Source organism: Hylaeus volcanicus, chromosome 8 (genome assembly GCF_026283585.1).
Source record: "Hylaeus volcanicus isolate JK05 chromosome 8, UHH_iyHylVolc1.0_haploid, whole genome shotgun sequence".
NCBI classification, from domain to species: domain Eukaryota; kingdom Metazoa; phylum Arthropoda; class Insecta; order Hymenoptera; family Colletidae; genus Hylaeus; species Hylaeus volcanicus.
The window spans coordinates 2,556,089-2,572,968 of NC_071983.1; the positions used below are offsets into that span (position 1 = coordinate 2,556,089).

Genomic DNA, 16,880 nt, shown 5'->3' on the forward strand with positions numbered 1-16,880 from the left:
AAGAACGCACGAATGTTACAAAAAAAAGTTCTTTGAGTACATTTCAATGTTTTACTTTTTACTTTTTATTTTTTAAACTTCTTAACGGCTGGATTTTTGAACTTTTACGATTATCTATGCGACCATGAGACGCGTAACGTTGCAAATTAAAATATAAAATTAAGCAGACCATGCTTACACAGATTAGATTTGTTACGCACTTGTACTTCGTAATTAGAAATTGATATCAGACTCGTGTACACGACGTGAGCTTCCTTGTTATCAGAAGCCATCGAGAACCAGACGTAGCCCCACGAAAAAAAAAGAAACTTCTGGAGGCTAATGAAGTTGGATTGAACTTAATTGAAAATTTTAATCGCTTCATGAACGGCTCGCTCGGAGCGTCTAGGCTCTCGTATTACGCAATTGCATCGTTAAATTGATAGCCAGCAATTTTCACAGGCGCCATCGCGTGAACCGGTATAAAGGCAGTGATTCGGTGAAAATTCCGTATCTTATCTCCTTATCAAATTTCGCAAGGCAGTGTATTTTTTGGAATACGAAGACAGAATTCTACCGAGCTACTAAAATTTTCAATTTCTTCCAATTAGAACTGATTAACTGGAAACGGTGACGACGGTCTTTCTAAAGAACTGCATGCCATAACGATACAACGCTAATTATTGGTCGTTTCGTAGATGGCGAGGTCCAGAAGATTCGGAAGAAAGCTGTAGGGGAAGTGAAACCAGATTCGTAGAAAAGGGTATGCCGGTGACTATGTTTACATGGCCTTTGGATGTAGTAATGTTGATGGTATAACCAGGGCTGCGTCAAGATTTTACAAGACCATTGGATGAACCGCTACGAAGAGTGAAACCAATGATTCTTAGAAGCTGATGAATTATTCGCATGTACAATAGGGTGGTCCTTAGCTGTATATAGTTAGAATCAAACATACGACTATTCGTTCAACGTAAAACATTATTTAGTCGACTAACGCGTCTAAAGCTGTTTATCTTCTACTTATCACGCATGATTTTCTGCCTAGACGAGAATCGTAACCACCCCTTGTACGAACGCTGGCGCGTACATAAAAGAAACTGTAGGCGGGGCCCTGAAAAGAGGCGGCCCGTCAGTGGCGACGATACAATAAAGGACGTCGACGCCGGCTGACGAGTGGAAGGTGGAAAGGGAACGGTGCAACCACTCTGTCGGGTCGCGGCAGTCGGGAACAACGAGTGCTCGCGCTTGGACTTCAGTGTCGGAGCAACTGGTCCACGTCGTAAAGTCGCGACTAAAAAGCATACCAAAGGAATGTAATCTCCATACGAATGACTGATTCTCTACCCGTGTACGACGCGCTTCAATACAAACTCTCAATTGCCCACGGTGAGTAACAGACGAGGTTACCGTCAATGAAATATCCATCGGATTCACGCACATGTGGCTTACGCGTAAGCGGTATTAGGAGCATTCCGACGCGACTACATGACTGTGCTTTTAAACTGATTTCATTTTGTGTATTCTTAGCGCAAGACTTGATCACTTTTCTTTTTTTTTTTTGGAGCATCAAATGCACGTGGTCCTGTAGGCCTGTCCGCGTGATTGCAGGTCATCTCGCAATCAAACTTCTTCAATGTTTCATTTTTTGTTTTTGTCAATACTGCGAACGCCGAAAGGATTCTTAATTGTTCTAATTCGAGGTGTCGTAGATCTAACGCGAGGTATAATTATTTTACTTGGACTCTTCCGAAAGGGTTCGTAATTATATTTAAATCCTTAATGTAACATCGTATCGATAAATTCTTCGACCTTGCTTGATTTCTTATATTTCGAGAGTGGTTATAGCGGATTTATGTACCTGTACAATTATCACTTTCGTTTGTCTTCGGGTGCAAATTCGATTTCGTTCGATCGTTGAAGCATCGCTGTAATATTCATTTTGCGATGTTTAGATGGCCGTTGGATAACTGTAACTTAGTATCGTCGCTGGAGTGCGTTACGACGACTTAGATTAATAATTGGCGAACGATAAGGAGGTCGAAGGAGCGACGGCTCTCTGCGCATTGGTTTGAAACGAACGTATTGGCGACCACGTGGTGCATTTCCGGCGGGAGTATTCGGGGCCACGAGACGGCGGCATGCTTTTCTCGCCGAGTAAATAGATTACGATGTAGCTTCGCGCTTTAACGTTCTATTTAGAAATAGTTAGCAGCTTGGAAGAGAATTTCCTAGAACTTTTCCACGTTCGCGAGAAAACTCGTTGATACTTTGAATAGGATGATAGAGATAGTAGACAAAGCCTCGCGAGTCTCGCTGCTCCGATTTATAACCATCACGGGTAACGGAGATATTACTAGGGTAATTAAATTGAAATTTATAACCACGCGACACTTGTAATTGCTAATTAAACTGCGTGGCTTATGTCTATCTGTTATCTGCCGCGCAATTTATGCTCGCGACGAATGACAAACTTGCAGTGATATTTTTCAAAAATCATCGTATTTCGTATGCAGGAATAGTTAGATATAATTGTATATGTAATTATACCGCATAATTACTCGCGTCGGAATGTCATCTCGCGTGTATCTGTATGCATCGGGAGCGTTCAACATTTTTTTTTCTCGATAGACACGCCCAATTGCTTGGAAAAATTCTTATTCGCTTCCGGTTTCACAGAAACGTGTCTGCGATTCGATTGCGTTATCGCGTTCACGATGACATCGAGCACGATACAACGATTATCGGAAGTTATTAACTTTTCGAGCTCAGACTTACGGTATTTACAAGAATCAAAGAAAATTTTAATGCGTTGGTTGAAAAGTATCGTTCGCTATCTTCCAAAACTTATACTTTTCGTTTTACGATGTTTTTCCTATCTCGCGTAATTTTTTATGGCAAATGCGTGTACTTTTGCGAAATTGTATACAAGATATGTTCGTTCTCTTATACTATAAACGCGTGGGAAATTATTTTTAGATTGTCACCAGACGCATAACGCCCGATCTATTCTCGCGGCTCCACGTGAACCAAACAATATCTCTTTTATTGTAAATTAAATCAACATTCGTAGATGTCTGCAGTTAGAATTCGCAATGATTTTCAACGCTTTCTACAACCTTGGTACGCGCTACCGCGAATCATGGATGTACACAGTGTCAGATGTTACAGTATCGAAACAAAGTGCGAACAGATTTAAATGCTTGACAACAATTTTTCTAATTAGTACCAACATAACGAGCGACTGATAGTTGCGCAATTTGATATCGATAAACGACTTCGCTGATGAACGATAATTAAAGGCGCTAAACGTATCTAATCGCAAACATCAACACAGAAGTTGCGAATGTGCCGACCTTAACCTTCGTCAGTGATTCTATAGTTTCTAATAGCGACGTAGCGTTTTTGTCTCGAGAGATCTACCTGTACCTAGAAGAGATCATCTTCGGGAAACACGCTCGATGACTACTCTCTTTCGTTGCTGTTACTATGAATCATTTATTTCATGCGTTACATGAGTCATTGATTAACTCTTTAATATATATTTTATATAGATTGAATTTCTCTTATTTTCTAACTCACACGAATGACTCATGCCTTCCAAAGAGTCTTCTAAAAATACTACAAGCAGATCCGGTAATTAGTCTCGATATTAATAGCAACGCTGTCTTTTGTAGGTTTGCCGATTTGCCCACGCGTGTAATTACGAGTGCCAAATACCACGCTCGCCGAGAATGTCGACCTCAACCTTCGTTTCGTTCCTGTTTCGCGCCAGTAGACGATACATAATCTCGTCCCCGAAGAATTGGATTAACTGCAAACATTTTCGAAAACGAATCACATTGTAAATACAAACGAAAACATAGAGCAATTCGTGGGGAAACATACGCTACCCGGTTGTTACTCGATCGAGCCCAGTTTTTCAATTACTTACGAACACCATCGAATACGTCCTTGATTTGTTCAGCGAATCAGTACGTATTACTCGCGATCGTATCTGTAAGACTCGAATACAAGTATAGACAAGGTTGAACGCAACTGGAATCGAAACCTTCGATTAACGAATTGGAACGGCGTTATTGGTAGAGTGGAAGAACATTTGACGTTACCGTTTCGCGAATTGCCAAACTATTTGCATATAATTTTTGTTTAGCCTACCGTTGGCAAAACACTGTTCGTTAATGATTGTATATTGATCTGTTTTCAGTGACCACGGGACAAGCGCGTATCGGCTGCTTTTAAAGCGCCTGAAGAGGCCGAGGACCAGTCTTTTGTAATCGATGGGTTGAGAACGCGAAATTCGTGCTTTTCAGCTTTCTTCTCTTTTCGTAACCAAGGTGTATTAGCTTACCGATGAGCCATGCTGAAGGTAGTAGGAGCCTCCTGGCTGCAGACACGCATTTCTACTTACATCCTGATCGCCGTAGCTCTGCTGGGAATTGGAGCTATCATTCTCGGCGAGTTCGGACAGTAAGTGCGATGATTCATCACTAGATTCATCATTAGAACTACGTATTTATTATTTGTTCGTCGATAGCGTTCGATGGAACAGAAACGGGGAAACATTCGCGGTTTCATCCCGCAAGAGTATCGAGTGACGATGTTACTCGAGTATGCCCAAGTAGTTCCGCCATGGACTGAGAGTGTCCGTGCCGACCACACGCGAATGATAATGGCCAGTGTAAACAACGATAACTGGCACGTTCCTAAGAGGAACAAGTTGCGTTATCTCTTCGATGAAACTGTGTCTCTCGGTAGGTCTGTGCATACACACGGGGCACGCAAGATACATTATGCGTCGGAAAAGACGCGGTCGTCGTGTACGAGCCCCATGGTGTGCCCCATGTGTTTGCGAACCGGCTCACGACACGTAAAACTCAAGCGTGAATTCGAGAAGCCAGACATCGCGTTACTCGATACCGGGATCGCGACCGGTCTCGATGAACTTGAGTCGCTAAAATGCTGATGCCACCAGTCATTGCAACTTGCTATAGTCGAAACAAAAACAATCGGCCTATCAAGACCACCAAGGCCCTGTCCCACCACTCGACAATCCCCCTCGTTCCCTAAACAGGACTGTGGCAACACAAGCGCAGAGAAAACACCTCTGGGTGTCGTGTTACGTAGGGAGTCCTTGGAAGTAGACAAAAATTATATTAAACAGTGCGCGAAATACTGTTGATTTCGAGTACTCTCGTCGAGGAAAATTGTAACTTTATCGTTGTTTGTTAGCAGTGTTGAACAAGATGGTACTTATTCAGCAACCGTATCATGGAATCACAAAGGAGGATACCGCATTGAATTTTGGGGACAAGGCAATGATTTAGCTGCCGTGGCGATGCACGCTGCACGCGCTTATTATAAAACTGGAATTTTCGAAAACGGGTAGGTCGATATTATCGCGCTTGTTGCGTTAAGTTTATATACTGTCTATTTTTTTCTGAGATTAATTTTCAATATTCGACGTAATCGATGTTGAAGGTGGTCTTACATCGAAATAGAAACATCGTCAAAATACCCAGACACAGTGCAAGCATACGCCGCCGGTCTTTTAGAAGGCAGCCTCACTTGGCAGTTGATCCATCATCATTGGTACAACACCATCAGAACCGAGTGCGAAGCGAAACCTGTCGAGTGCCGAAAGTTAAGGCGGTATCTTCGAGACAACACCGCTGTTATCCGCGAACGCGCCGAACTGTTGGAATCTACGGATCCTTTTTGGCATATGGTACTGTTTACATTTTAAGGAGCAAACTATTAAAAATAATTCGAGACTTTACGATACGCAATGGCTGACGGATCGACCAATGGTATTACAGTCGCCTTATAGAACATTATCGATGCACCAGTCAGTAGTATCGTAAGAACTAGCGACGAGATCTGTGATAAGAGTTAATGAAACGTCGATAGGAATATTTGATAGGAATATTTGGTACCTAATGATAGCGTTATCTTCAGGTACGATTGTTTTACACGCAACTGGACGGACTGGAAGCTGGCTGGAAATTCGCTGTACGCCGCAGCCGCGTATCGGTGTCGATGGAATCGGAAGATTTCCTTTGGCTGGCCCTAGCTTCCGACGTACCCGGCTTTCAACAAGTGTTCAATATTTCAGACATTCCTATGAGTTCCATGATCTATTTCAAATCACTCCCGAGAGACGATTCTGAACCGCTAATCGCGATTGGTCATAACACCGCTGCACCGTAAGTAAACATTTATATTCTGTTCAATTCTATATTTTCAATCAGTATTATTCATTAATTCTATAATTTCGATCAATATTTTATATTACAATGAATTTTATATTTCTAAGCGGCAAGGATAGCTTCGATATGCGTGGGTATAACAATGTAAGAATATATTTTTAAGCAATAAGATTAATATCTCCGTATATCTCCGTATACTTGTTTTATAGATACACAAAAATGCTGAGACTCGTCAAGAAATACACGTTCGGTTATCACGTGTTACCATTGTTGAAAACTTCTGCATTGACTCCCAGCCGATCGATAGTAATGTCATCCTATCCAGGAGCGTTATCATCGGCGGATGAATTTTATTTTATACGCGGTGAAAATCGTGAATTGATCGTTACCGGAACATCGTTACTCGCAACGAATCGCAGCGAGTGGAGCTTCTTACATCCAAAAGATCATGTAAGATTAATTGTTACGTTAACGATACGTAACGTGATTCTCTCGCTAGTTTCTCGCGATGTAATTAAACAACGATAATATTGCAGGTGATGCTATCCGTGAGATTAATGACGGCGAATCGTTTAGCAACAAACGGCCAATCTTGGTTTGACAATATATCTCATCAAAATGGCGGTGCTTCCGCGTTACAATGGATCGTCTTTGAGCCACGTTCCACGACCATGTTGTTGGTAGAACAATTGCCAAGCGTTACCGTCGCCATGAATTACACGGAGGAATTCAAGAAAGCCGGTTATATATCTTACTTAGGTACATCGAATTTTCAAAACATCAACGATATCGTACGACCTGCCAAAAAAGATATAAGCTCCTGGAGAGCACGTTTGTCGCGTTTGCAAGATAATGTCACCACATTTGACCAATTTCGGAACATGATGCGTGGGTGCAGCCAGGAAGATTGCACTGCCGAGAATCAGAATTCAAAATTCGATCCACTGCAGGAATTGACCTATCGCGGAGATCTGGAAGACGAACCGTTACCGTACGGTATTATAGATACGAAAATTTTGGCCATCGACGCCGATGCTTTGGAAACATTCGAAACTACTTCGGGACCCGCTACGTCGCAATCGCGAACGCCTTTCAAATGGTCTGAAAGATTTCCCAATATCTCGCATATAGGACACCCAGATACCTTCAATTTCGAAAGTGTCACACCTAAGTGGGTTTGGGTTTGATTAATGTAATTAACAATTAACATATTATTAAACTGTACTTATAATCTTATAAGCCATATATCGAATTTCTATTAATATTTCAAAGAATCTATACGACGGCCAAGTCAATTCCTTGCACATTGGATTTCACATTTTTTTTAGAGAAAATGCTCGATATCGGTGTTTAAACGTAATCTTTTTGTCTATTTTTAAAGCTGGCTCATATGTTAGCCACCTGTGGTAAAATTTGTATGAAATAAAATAAAAATATAACAATTTCTGCTTTATTATTTATTTTACAGTAACCACGACCTCCTTGACTTCAAGATATAAATACCTAAACCCCTGAGTTATGATAGCAACCTGCATGAGGCTATGACTCACGCAATTATTCTTTTGCTAGGAGTACAAGAATGTGAATAATATTATTTCCTTTTGAAGTTATGAATGTCTTGCAGTGATATCTATGATATACGATTGCCATCTACGAGTAACCATTCCAAACTAATTCCTTCCTTTTTATTGTCAACTAATGGCAACTGCGTATTAATTAATAATTCATGCATATTATTTCACATTGTCACCACGTTCGATTGCAAGTATTTGCAAATGTATCTGAAACGCATTAAGCGATGGGGAAAGTTTGGCGGATCATTAATTTCCCGAAACTGTCAAATGTCACGATGGACGCTGATGGACGCACATGTTTGCACATGTTTGTATCGATTGTGAATCTTGCTTTAGTTAATAATGATCGTGTAATGTTATTGTACTTTATGAATGAAGTTAACGATTAAAAATCACTGCGTAACATTAAAATGTAATTTTTAACAGTTACGAATGCTTTTATTTTTATTTTCTTATTGTTTTTTAGGCGTCGTTTACAGTAGGCTTTATATACAATAGTATATTGTGAAATGGTAGTTACTTTATTGTTATAATTATGGAGACTGACGATCAAGATGGTCAAGAACCCGATGATGAAAAACAAAGCGAAATACACGTTTGCGAGAGTATTGAAAATTTTTCGGACAAGGTTAGAATATGATAGATCGAGTGTTTATTTCGTCATGATCATCCACTGAACTATACATACTTAAATGGAACTTAATTTCAGATTTTGTCTGTGAGAAGCGAGGAAAGTATTCTTCGCGAAGCATCGAAAGAAATTGAAAATATTACGAAAATAAATTTACAAGGAAAAAAGGAATTTCATAGTTTGAGCACCGACAAAAATAACGAAGGTAACGTAAATTGTCAGAAGCAAGTAGAATTAGAGAAACAAGTTCTGACTGGAGAGATTACACCATTTCAAGCAATTGCAAAACGGTCTACTTCGTCTAAAGTTGAAGGGTATGTATCGATGTTATTATAAACAAAATTCATTCGGTTAATTGGATGTACTTTCTAGGATATCAGACAAGTCATCTCAGTTACTTATTCTCGAAAAATATCTTCAAAGGCAAGCTGAACTTGCCACACACAGGAAACAGTTAAAGAAAAGCTCGAAAGTATCTTCTGATAAAGATCAAGTACTCCCATCAAAACGATCAAAACTATCTGATACCAGCCCTAAGGAATGTAGTATAGAAAAATCAAAACTTAACAATAATAAAAAGAAATTAATACTAGAATTTGAAGAAGACAAAGACTCGAATAAACAAAATGATATTAATTTTGGGACAGAGAATGCGCAATCTATGCAAGTCAATGAACCTAGTAAAGGAAGCAGCAAAAACACATTAATTGCTTGTAGTACCTCAAAAAATATTACTGGACAGATAGCAAACAAAGGTACAGATAATATAGAGTTTATAGATACAGTAAATGACTCTGGAAGCGACTATGCTCCAAGTGATGAACAAGTTAATTCAGGTAAATGTAAAAAGTAAAATTAAATACTGATTAAAGTGAACAAATACTTTAAATGTAACATTTTTAATGTTTTTTAGAGGATGAATTGGAGTCATCATCTAAAAAGAGAAAATGTGGTACAAAAGTTGTTCGTACAAAACGAGGTACGCGTTGAGTATCGCTAAAACTATTTATCCGATTATTTATTTTTTTTTTAATTAGACATTTTTTTCCTAGTTTTGGATGATGGAGATGAACAAATATACAGACAGAGGGTGGAAGAAAGTAATCGTCCAAAGAATGAACCGTTGCATAAAATAGATAATCTATTTAAAACTCCACTATCCATATGGAAGAAGTTGTACAGGTACCGATAAAATGACGGACAAAATATTTTGTATCCTCCTTGAATCTAATTTAAACATTTTTGTTCAGATATCAAAGAGTATCTGTGCAGTGGCTTTGGGAATTGCACTGTCGTGGTTTGGGAGGCTTATTGGGAGATGAAATGGGATTAGGGAAGACTGTTCAAGTTATCGCATTTCTTGCGGGTTTGGATTGTAGCGAATTACTTTCCGACGGTGGAAGGTGAGCATCATCTTCTGAACGTATTGTTCATTATTGATCATTTCCTACCATTTTAATGGAAAATATATTTTTATTAATAGGTTTCGTGGATTGGGACCAACTCTAATAGTTTGCCCAGCTACATTAATGGAACAATGGCTGAAGCATTTTCATGATTGGTGGCCGGTTCTAAGAGTAGTTATTTTACACCAATCTGGAACTTACAATGGTATGTTAAAACTATACAGGGTGTTTTTGAAAGATTTAAAATAATAGCGAGCAAACTCCGTATAATCTCCCATTATCATCTGCCTTACTCAGAGTATTTTCAAAAACTCTATGTGTCACAAGATATAATTCTATAGTTTCTGTATCCTTAATAACAAATGTTTTTATAGGCGATTTAAAATACTTACTGGACTCCTTAATGTACGGTGGTATATTGATCACTTCTTACTCTGGTGTTCTTAACCATAAAGATTTATTAATCGCCAGTCAATGGCATTACGTTATCCTTGACGAAGGTCACAAGATAAGGAATCCACAAGCAAAGGTATTTCATCCGAATCTTATTTGCAACCAAAAAAATTGTAAATTATGGTAACAAGAATTCTGGATTGTAATGTAAATTATTTGCAGATTAGTAAGGCGGTAAAGCAATTCTCGACACCACATCGACTGTTATTAACTGGTAGTCCAATGCAGAACTCGTTGAAGGAATTGTGGTCTTTGTTCGATTTCATTTTGCCAGGCAAATTAGGCACTTTACCTGCATTTCTAGAACATTGCGCGATACCTATAACCCGCGGAGGATACACGAATGCTAGTCCTCTGCAGGAAGCTACCGCGCTTCAGGTTGCTACAATGCTTAGAGATGCTATTACACCGTACATGCTTAGAAGGACGAAAGCCGATGTTCAACATCATGTTAGTTTACCAGAAAAAAATGAACAGGTATACAGTGTATCGTATAATTCTTCTATAGTAAATTTGAATCCAGATATCGAAAAATAATTTATTTTAAATTATTTATATTCTAGGTATTATTCTGCAGTTTGACAGAGGAACAAAAACAAATATATAAAAATTATTTACGTTCCGATGATGTTTCCTTTGTTTTACATGAAAAATGTCCTATGGAAAATAGAAAATATAAAGCTCGTCTTTTAATAGCATTGTCGGCGCTCAGGAAAATATGTAACCATCCCGATTTATTTCTGTACACGACTCTCGTTGTAAGGTTGCAACTTAATATTATTAACGTATCGTAACATTCGTTATATTTAATTAAGCCTGTAATTAGGATTCCGATGAGGAAATCGACGCATCGGACGAAACGTTGGAAAAGTTTGGCTATTGGAAACGTTCCGGAAAAATGGTAGTAGTTCGTTCTCTTTTAAAAATTTGGAAGAAACAAGGACATAGAGTACTACTTTTTACGCAAGGAAGACAAGTATATAAACAAATAATTCAGTTTGTTTGTTGAAACAGAAAATGACAAAATTTGATTTGCAGATGATGCACGTTTTAGAATCATTGGTACAAAACGAGGAATATAAGTATTTGAGACTGGATGGGACTACTCCTATGACACAGCGACAAGAAACAATCAGTTTGTTTAATAGTGTACGTATACTAATAAAACTTGTACGTATCGTAACATGTTTATTAATATTTCTTGTACAGGATCCTTCATATTTTGTATTCTTGCTAACTACTCGCGTTGGTGGATTAGGAGTAAATTTAACTGGAGCAAATCGCGTAATCATTTATGATCCAGACTGGAATCCAGCGACCGACGCTCAAGCAAGAGAACGTGCATGGAGAATCGGCCAAAACAAAAGTGTCACTATCTATAGACTCATTACTGCTGGTACTATAGAAGAAAAGGTACAATTTTTAATTATTTGAAATATCGCGTAAAAAATTCCGATATATTTATTCAATACAATAATTTTATTTTAGATATATCACAGGCAAATATTTAAATTACTTCTTTCAAACAAAGTTTTAGAAGATCCACGTCAACGTAGATTATTCAAAACTTCTGATCTAGCTGAACTTTTCAATTTTAACGAGTCTATCGATGGAACTTCTAGTGAATCTGATCAGTTATTTCGAGAATCTAGGTTATCCCCGACGACTTCCAAATTTTCGTCGACTAAAATCGAAAAAATGCGAAAATTAGCTGCTACGCTTAGTAAAAATATAAGTCGGAATGTTTTAAATTCCACGCCAACAATGCCAAGTACCACCGTTCTAGAGAACACTTCTGTTTTGAGTCTTAATAATAACGGTAATACTGAAAATAATTTGAAATATAATAATCAAGTATCCGTAGACAACTTGACAGAAGAGAAAACTGAAATTGAAAGTCACCTTCGCAACAAAAGCAAAGATACTGGAGAAGGTAACACAGAAGAAAATAAAAGTTCTGAAAAAATCCAGAATAATTTGCCAAATATACATGATATAGTTGACAATAACAATGTGATAGAAAATGAGAATCTCACACGTAAACATAAGCGAAAGAAAAAGCATTCTCGATCGAAAGAAAGTGCAGTGTCAGCCATGTTTGAAGGAGAACGTGTTTCACATTTAATTGGACGACGTCTCGGAGGATCTACAAATCGAACTACTTCAACCAAAGATGACCAATATGTTTTGGAGAAGCTGTTCGCTAAAGCAAGTAATTATCTTTCTGGTTATATTAACTGTATGTTAGTTTTAATCGATAGAAAGTATATGAAATACTTTTATTATTATTATAAAATAATTTGTTTATAGCTGTGACGTCAGCTTTTCAACACGAATCAGTATTATCGAATTCAGCGTATAGTTCAGGCGACAAAACTCCGATGCAACGATTAGCTCGAGAAACAGCACAAGAAAAAATGGATAACATTCGCAAGTCTCGTAAATGGTGTTGGAGACCCACATGGGATTCTACATCCTCTAAAGATAATTAATCGTTTTCTTACAACTCATATACTTTGGATAATTAAAATCAAAGTTTGATGGAAATTGCTTGTCAAAAATTGAAATTTTTTATTTTATGATCTTTAATTTTTCAGTTTGCGTGAAAATTTGTATGCACCAAAGTTTATTTGCGAGATAGGAACATTTTGCCTGACAAACATTCTGTATAATAATTGAAATTAATATACGTAACTTAAAAACTAAGATATTTTGTTCAATGCATAATGATAATTTTTATAAACATATTTTTGTTTGTAGATTCATTATTTGTATGTAGATTATATGTAAGTTCTTAATTCCCTCAGTTTTATATTTTTTCGTTATACAAAGAACATTGTAATTATATGATAATTTATTATTTAAATATTAAACTATTTTTGTAAAATTAACAGCCACGAATTATTTCGATAACTTAAGAAAGGTAACTTAATTTTGGTGATTTATTTTAAATATATAATACCACTTTAACTGTAGTCATTCCAGATGAGACTGTAAATATCTTAAATGCAAAAAAAGTAACACGAAAGTATTCCGAGACACAACATAAATACTTCTTTCTTTTAGCAGTTAATTTAGTGTCTAGAAAATAAAGTACTGGAGACCATTTTCACGTGGTAATTGTTACAATCCTTTGGTACGAAACTTATTGTATTTTTCACTCGATTAAATTTTTGAAAAACATCTTTCATCGAAAATGTTTTGCATAAGCACAAAAACAATAAAAATTTATATGTAAATATCTATTTATATATTTACCTTATAGAATATGTGTCTATATTAACGAAGAACTTCTCGTACAAAAAAATTTAAGAGAACTTATGTGTACAAACTTATAACTGCCTATATCGCTATTTAATATTTACATTGTCAGTTGCGTTTTTTTTACAATTTACACCTTAGAAACTCGTCAAGTGTAGGTCCGTTTCTGCCTAAAGGATCTTCAGGGAACATAACATAATTTCCAACGAAAGTTGGAGGCAGTAAGCGATTTACAATCGTATCTCGCCATGCTGGGTTTTCTCGATATAAATCTCTGTACTGATCCAAGGAAATTACAATACCGTTGGTCAAAGTCGCGTATTCCAATATATATCTGAAAGCATCACGAAAGATTACATTTACATGATGGATGAGTGAACTACTTATATACAAACAATTTCGAATATGCAACATACCGATCATCATAAGAAGTTATCCATTTACCCTCTATATAACGGCTCGGTGTAAAAATTACTATGTCGTCCTTATACCATTTTTCAAGTAATGGGTTTGCCAATGATCTTCTATAGTGAGGTATAAATACTTTCACGTTATGTCCTCTATTTTTGAAATAATCAATGACTAACTTCAATCCCTCTTCCGAGAATACTTTATTATTTGTGTGTCTAGAAAATTATAAAATTGTCTTAAGATATAACATAAATAATTATCAAAAGTAGAAAATCAAGATCATCATACGCCATAGCTACGTTATTCCCATCAACGATTATATCCCTTAATTTATAGGGCTTCTTAGACGTAGTTTGCGATGTATTAGATGGTTGAGATGTAGTTTGCAAGTTATTGAATGATTGAGGTGTAGGTTTCCATCTGGTAGATACTTGAGACATAGTTTGCAAGCTATTGAATAGTTGAGATGTAGGGTCCCATCCAATGGCTGGTTGAAACGCAGTTTGCAAGTTATTGAATGGTTGAGATATAGGGTCCCACATAACGGCTAGATCAGTCATAGTTTGCAAGTTACTGAACAGTTGAGGTGTAGATTCCAATACAACGGTTGGTTCAATCGTAGTTTGTAAGTTATTGAACAGTTGAGGTGGAGGCTCCCATATAACAGTTGGTTCAGATGTAGTTTGTAAATTATTGAATGGTTGAGATATACTTTGTGATTTATTGAATGGTTGAGATGTACTTTGTGATTTATTGAGTGGTTGAGATGTCGATGGTACTGCTGTAGAGGTACTAGGTACTTCTGATCTTGTACTATATAGTTTCGATCTTTTTTGTTCTAATTTTGATAACATATTCGAAATTGACTTTCGTTTTTTTATTAGTATTGTTCCACTTATATCATGAGCTTTAGGTAATTTCAATCCTGGTTTATTGAAAAGTAAATCGGAATCCTTTATTCGATCTTCTTTATTTTCAATATTCTGTTTAGGTTCCTCTGATGTTGTTTCATCGGAATCTATATCAATAAGATTCTGTGGATTTGGACTATAGTCTACCATGAAAAGTCTGTAACCATTTTCATTGTCTTGGTCTTTTTCATGACTTTTGTTTCCTTCCGATTCATTTTCAGATGAAGATGGTTCTGTAGATGACCATACTACAACAATATCATCTGAACCTTGATTTATAGATTTTGAGGGTGCTGAAGAAACATAAATTACAATAAAACTCAAATTCACTGTAGTTACATACCAGTTTCAACATAGATTTATTCTTTTTACCTATGTTTTCATTGTCTACCCTAACTGCTACATTGTCATAATCCTCTGTATCTGATATCAAAAGACAAGATGAATTATTATCCGATATACTACAGCTCTTTTTTCTTCTCTTCTTTGAACTACTTTCTACTCCATATCCTCTTGATTTTGTTTGTTTGTCTTCACTTGATTCTCCCAAAGGTTTCTTTTTCTTCTTCACATTATTGTTACGATTATTCTGTTCATTAGGACTGTTTGATTCGCTTTCGTTATCGCTTAAAATAATTATGCTATCTTGAAATCCTCCATCCATTAAGGAGTTTCTGTTGAGTTTCTGTTTCTTGACAGCTTGCCTGGTATTGTTCATTAATTTCCTTTGTTTTTGTAATTGCTCCCATCTTTTGGTACTGTAATCATAGAAAAAAAACTTTTGTAATACATGTTTTTTGTAAGATTTAAGTATAATACAATTCTCTATTACCTTAATTGAATATGCTTTAATGGACTCTCGTAAAAGGTCTTTCTTTTTCTACCCTTTGGTGACTTTTTACTTCCTAAGAGGTTTTTTCTTAGATTTGATTTTGGCGTTGTGTCGCAAATTATTACAGAATCATTTAACATACTCATGTTTGCACATTTATTATTATAATTAATTTACCACGAAAAAATGTATACCGATCTCTACATTAAACGAGAAAAAAACGTACGAATACGCTTCATCCGCTAGAAAACTTTCTTAGAGAATTGCACAATTTCACTTGAAAAATTGTTAACAAACTTTACACGATATTGTAGATGTAATGAACATTCGTAAATATTTCAAAAATATCGAAGATTACGACAAGAAGTGTCGGTGACTTTATTCTGCGAATAAACATTCGCGCATGTTACATGTTAAACTCGTTATTTGTAGCGAAATTTTGTATAAACAAAAAAGTGATCACCCAATTTTGACATTAATTACGATTAGTGTCGTAGAAAGTAGTTATAAAGACTTAAAAAAACATCAACTTTTAGATAACATCAGATAACATAACCCTAGACACCGTTCAGCATGTTATTGAAGTTCGATAAGCGGAAGTTTTTGTACAAAGTATGTCGCTCTATTTATCTAAGCAGTTAACATAATAAAATTAGTTTTCATTATATTTTTATCACAATTTCTCTTATTCCGTATAAACGTGTTCACATATTTGATACCTACTACTGCTACTTTATTCTTTTTTGTACGCAGTGCTACGCCACAGCTGATTCGGTAACGGTGAAGTACAATAAAGAAATCATTTTAGATAGTGTATATTATTAAAGAGAAAAGGAAGTACATTTTTGTAATAAGGATACTATGCAATTTTGTAATGAAAAAGTTATATATTCAGATATACAATGTATCTTCACCGTTATACCAACTTCATATACCTCGGTAATTTCGAAACACACAATAATACAGTTAGTGTTAATTGTTTGTCATTATTGAACTACTTTGTAAATTGTGCATTTAATAGATATTATTCATCAACTACAAAAGCTAAAGAAATTTACATTTTCTATCCTTTTGTCGATTTAGAATAGTGGTACATCCAGACAGTGATGCTATAGGTTTTACCTGGCGGGAATCATTTTTACTACAAACTTGGGCGTTTCCTTACGAGATGGCGCCACCAATTATCATGAACATCGCCATCTAGCGTCAAAAA

General features: G+C 36.5%; 3 protein-coding genes across 7 annotated transcripts; 2 read left to right on the forward strand and 1 right to left on the reverse strand.

The window, feature by feature from the left end:
• The first annotated feature begins 1,151 nt into the window (after window positions 1–1,151).
• On the forward strand, window positions 1,152–7,634 carry LOC128880663 (putative phospholipase B-like lamina ancestor). 3 transcript variants are annotated; one of them, XM_054130976.1, is made up of 7 exons: window positions 1,152–1,368; window positions 4,187–4,449; window positions 5,212–5,364; window positions 5,461–5,707; window positions 5,938–6,185; window positions 6,398–6,638; window positions 6,725–7,634. In XM_054130976.1, the coding sequence occupies exons 2-7, from the start codon at window positions 4,340–4,342 to the stop codon at window positions 7,373–7,375; spliced, it is 1,650 nt and encodes a 549-aa protein (XP_053986951.1). In that variant the 5' UTR covers window positions 1,152–1,368; window positions 4,187–4,339; the 3' UTR covers window positions 7,376–7,634. The 3 variants fall into 3 exon arrangements, with proteins under 3 accessions (XP_053986951.1, XP_053986953.1, XP_053986952.1); XM_054130978.1 differs by having other exon boundaries at window positions 1,154–1,368; window positions 5,215–5,364; XM_054130977.1 differs by lacking the exon at window positions 1,152–1,368 and adding an exon at window positions 3,932–3,953.
• A 93-nt stretch (window positions 7,635–7,727) lies between these two features.
• LOC128880923 (DNA excision repair protein ERCC-6-like) lies at window positions 7,728–12,759 on the forward strand. 3 transcript variants are annotated; one of them, XM_054131486.1, is made up of 16 exons: window positions 7,728–8,069; window positions 8,229–8,390; window positions 8,472–8,707; window positions 8,766–9,229; window positions 9,307–9,372; window positions 9,446–9,575; window positions 9,644–9,796; window positions 9,877–10,004; window positions 10,174–10,328; window positions 10,415–10,729; window positions 10,816–11,010; window positions 11,079–11,228; window positions 11,291–11,401; window positions 11,462–11,665; window positions 11,741–12,460; window positions 12,563–12,705. In XM_054131486.1, the coding sequence occupies exons 2-16, from the start codon at window positions 8,298–8,300 to the stop codon at window positions 12,566–12,568; spliced, it is 3,126 nt and encodes a 1,041-aa protein (XP_053987461.1). In that variant the 5' UTR covers window positions 7,728–8,069; window positions 8,229–8,297; the 3' UTR covers window positions 12,569–12,705. The 3 variants fall into 3 exon arrangements, with proteins under 3 accessions (XP_053987461.1, XP_053987460.1, XP_053987459.1); XM_054131485.1 differs by having other exon boundaries at window positions 7,774–8,112; window positions 11,741–12,464; window positions 12,563–12,759; XM_054131484.1 differs by having other exon boundaries at window positions 7,776–8,069; window positions 11,741–12,464; window positions 12,563–12,759.
• Window positions 12,760–13,636: 877 nt separating this feature from the next.
• LOC128880924 (NEDD4-binding protein 1-like) lies at window positions 13,637–16,777 on the reverse strand. The gene is made up of 5 exons (XM_054131487.1): window positions 15,668–16,777; window positions 15,208–15,593; window positions 14,213–15,128; window positions 13,930–14,139; window positions 13,637–13,847 (listed from the first exon to the last, which is right to left on the reverse strand). Exons 1-5 carry the CDS (start codon window positions 15,811–15,813, stop codon window positions 13,637–13,639), a joined length of 1,869 nt encoding a protein of 622 aa, XP_053987462.1. The 5' UTR covers window positions 15,814–16,777.
• Window positions 16,778–16,880: the final 103 nt, after the last annotated feature.

Coding starts and splice junctions, on each gene's coding strand:
- LOC128880923 (XM_054131485.1), top strand. CDS start 8,298: ATGGAGACTGACGATCAAGATGGTCAAGAACCCGATGATGAAAAACAA. Junction 9,576..9,643: donor ATATGGAAGAAGTTGTACAG/GTACCGATAAAA, acceptor ATTTTTGTTCAG/ATATCAAAGAGTATCTGTGC. Junction 11,011..11,078: donor TTCTGTACACGACTCTCGTT/GTAAGGTTGCAA, acceptor GCCTGTAATTAG/GATTCCGATGAGGAAATCGA.
- LOC128880663 (XM_054130976.1), top strand. CDS start 4,340: ATGCTGAAGGTAGTAGGAGCCTCCTGGCTGCAGACACGCATTTCTACT. Junction 4,450..5,211: donor ATTCTCGGCGAGTTCGGACA/GTAAGTGCGATG, acceptor GTTGTTTGTTAG/CAGTGTTGAACAAGATGGTA. Junction 5,708..5,937: donor CGGATCCTTTTTGGCATATG/GTACTGTTTACA, acceptor CGTTATCTTCAG/GTACGATTGTTTTACACGCA.
- LOC128880924 (XM_054131487.1), bottom strand. CDS start 15,813: ATGAGTATGTTAAATGATTCTGTAATAATTTGCGACACAACGCCAAAA. Junction 15,594..15,667: donor TTAAAGCATATTCAATTAAG/GTAATAGAGAAT, acceptor CTATGATTACAG/TACCAAAAGATGGGAGCAAT. Junction 14,140..14,212: donor GGGAATAACGTAGCTATGGC/GTATGATGATCT, acceptor ATAATTTTCTAG/ACACACAAATAATAAAGTAT.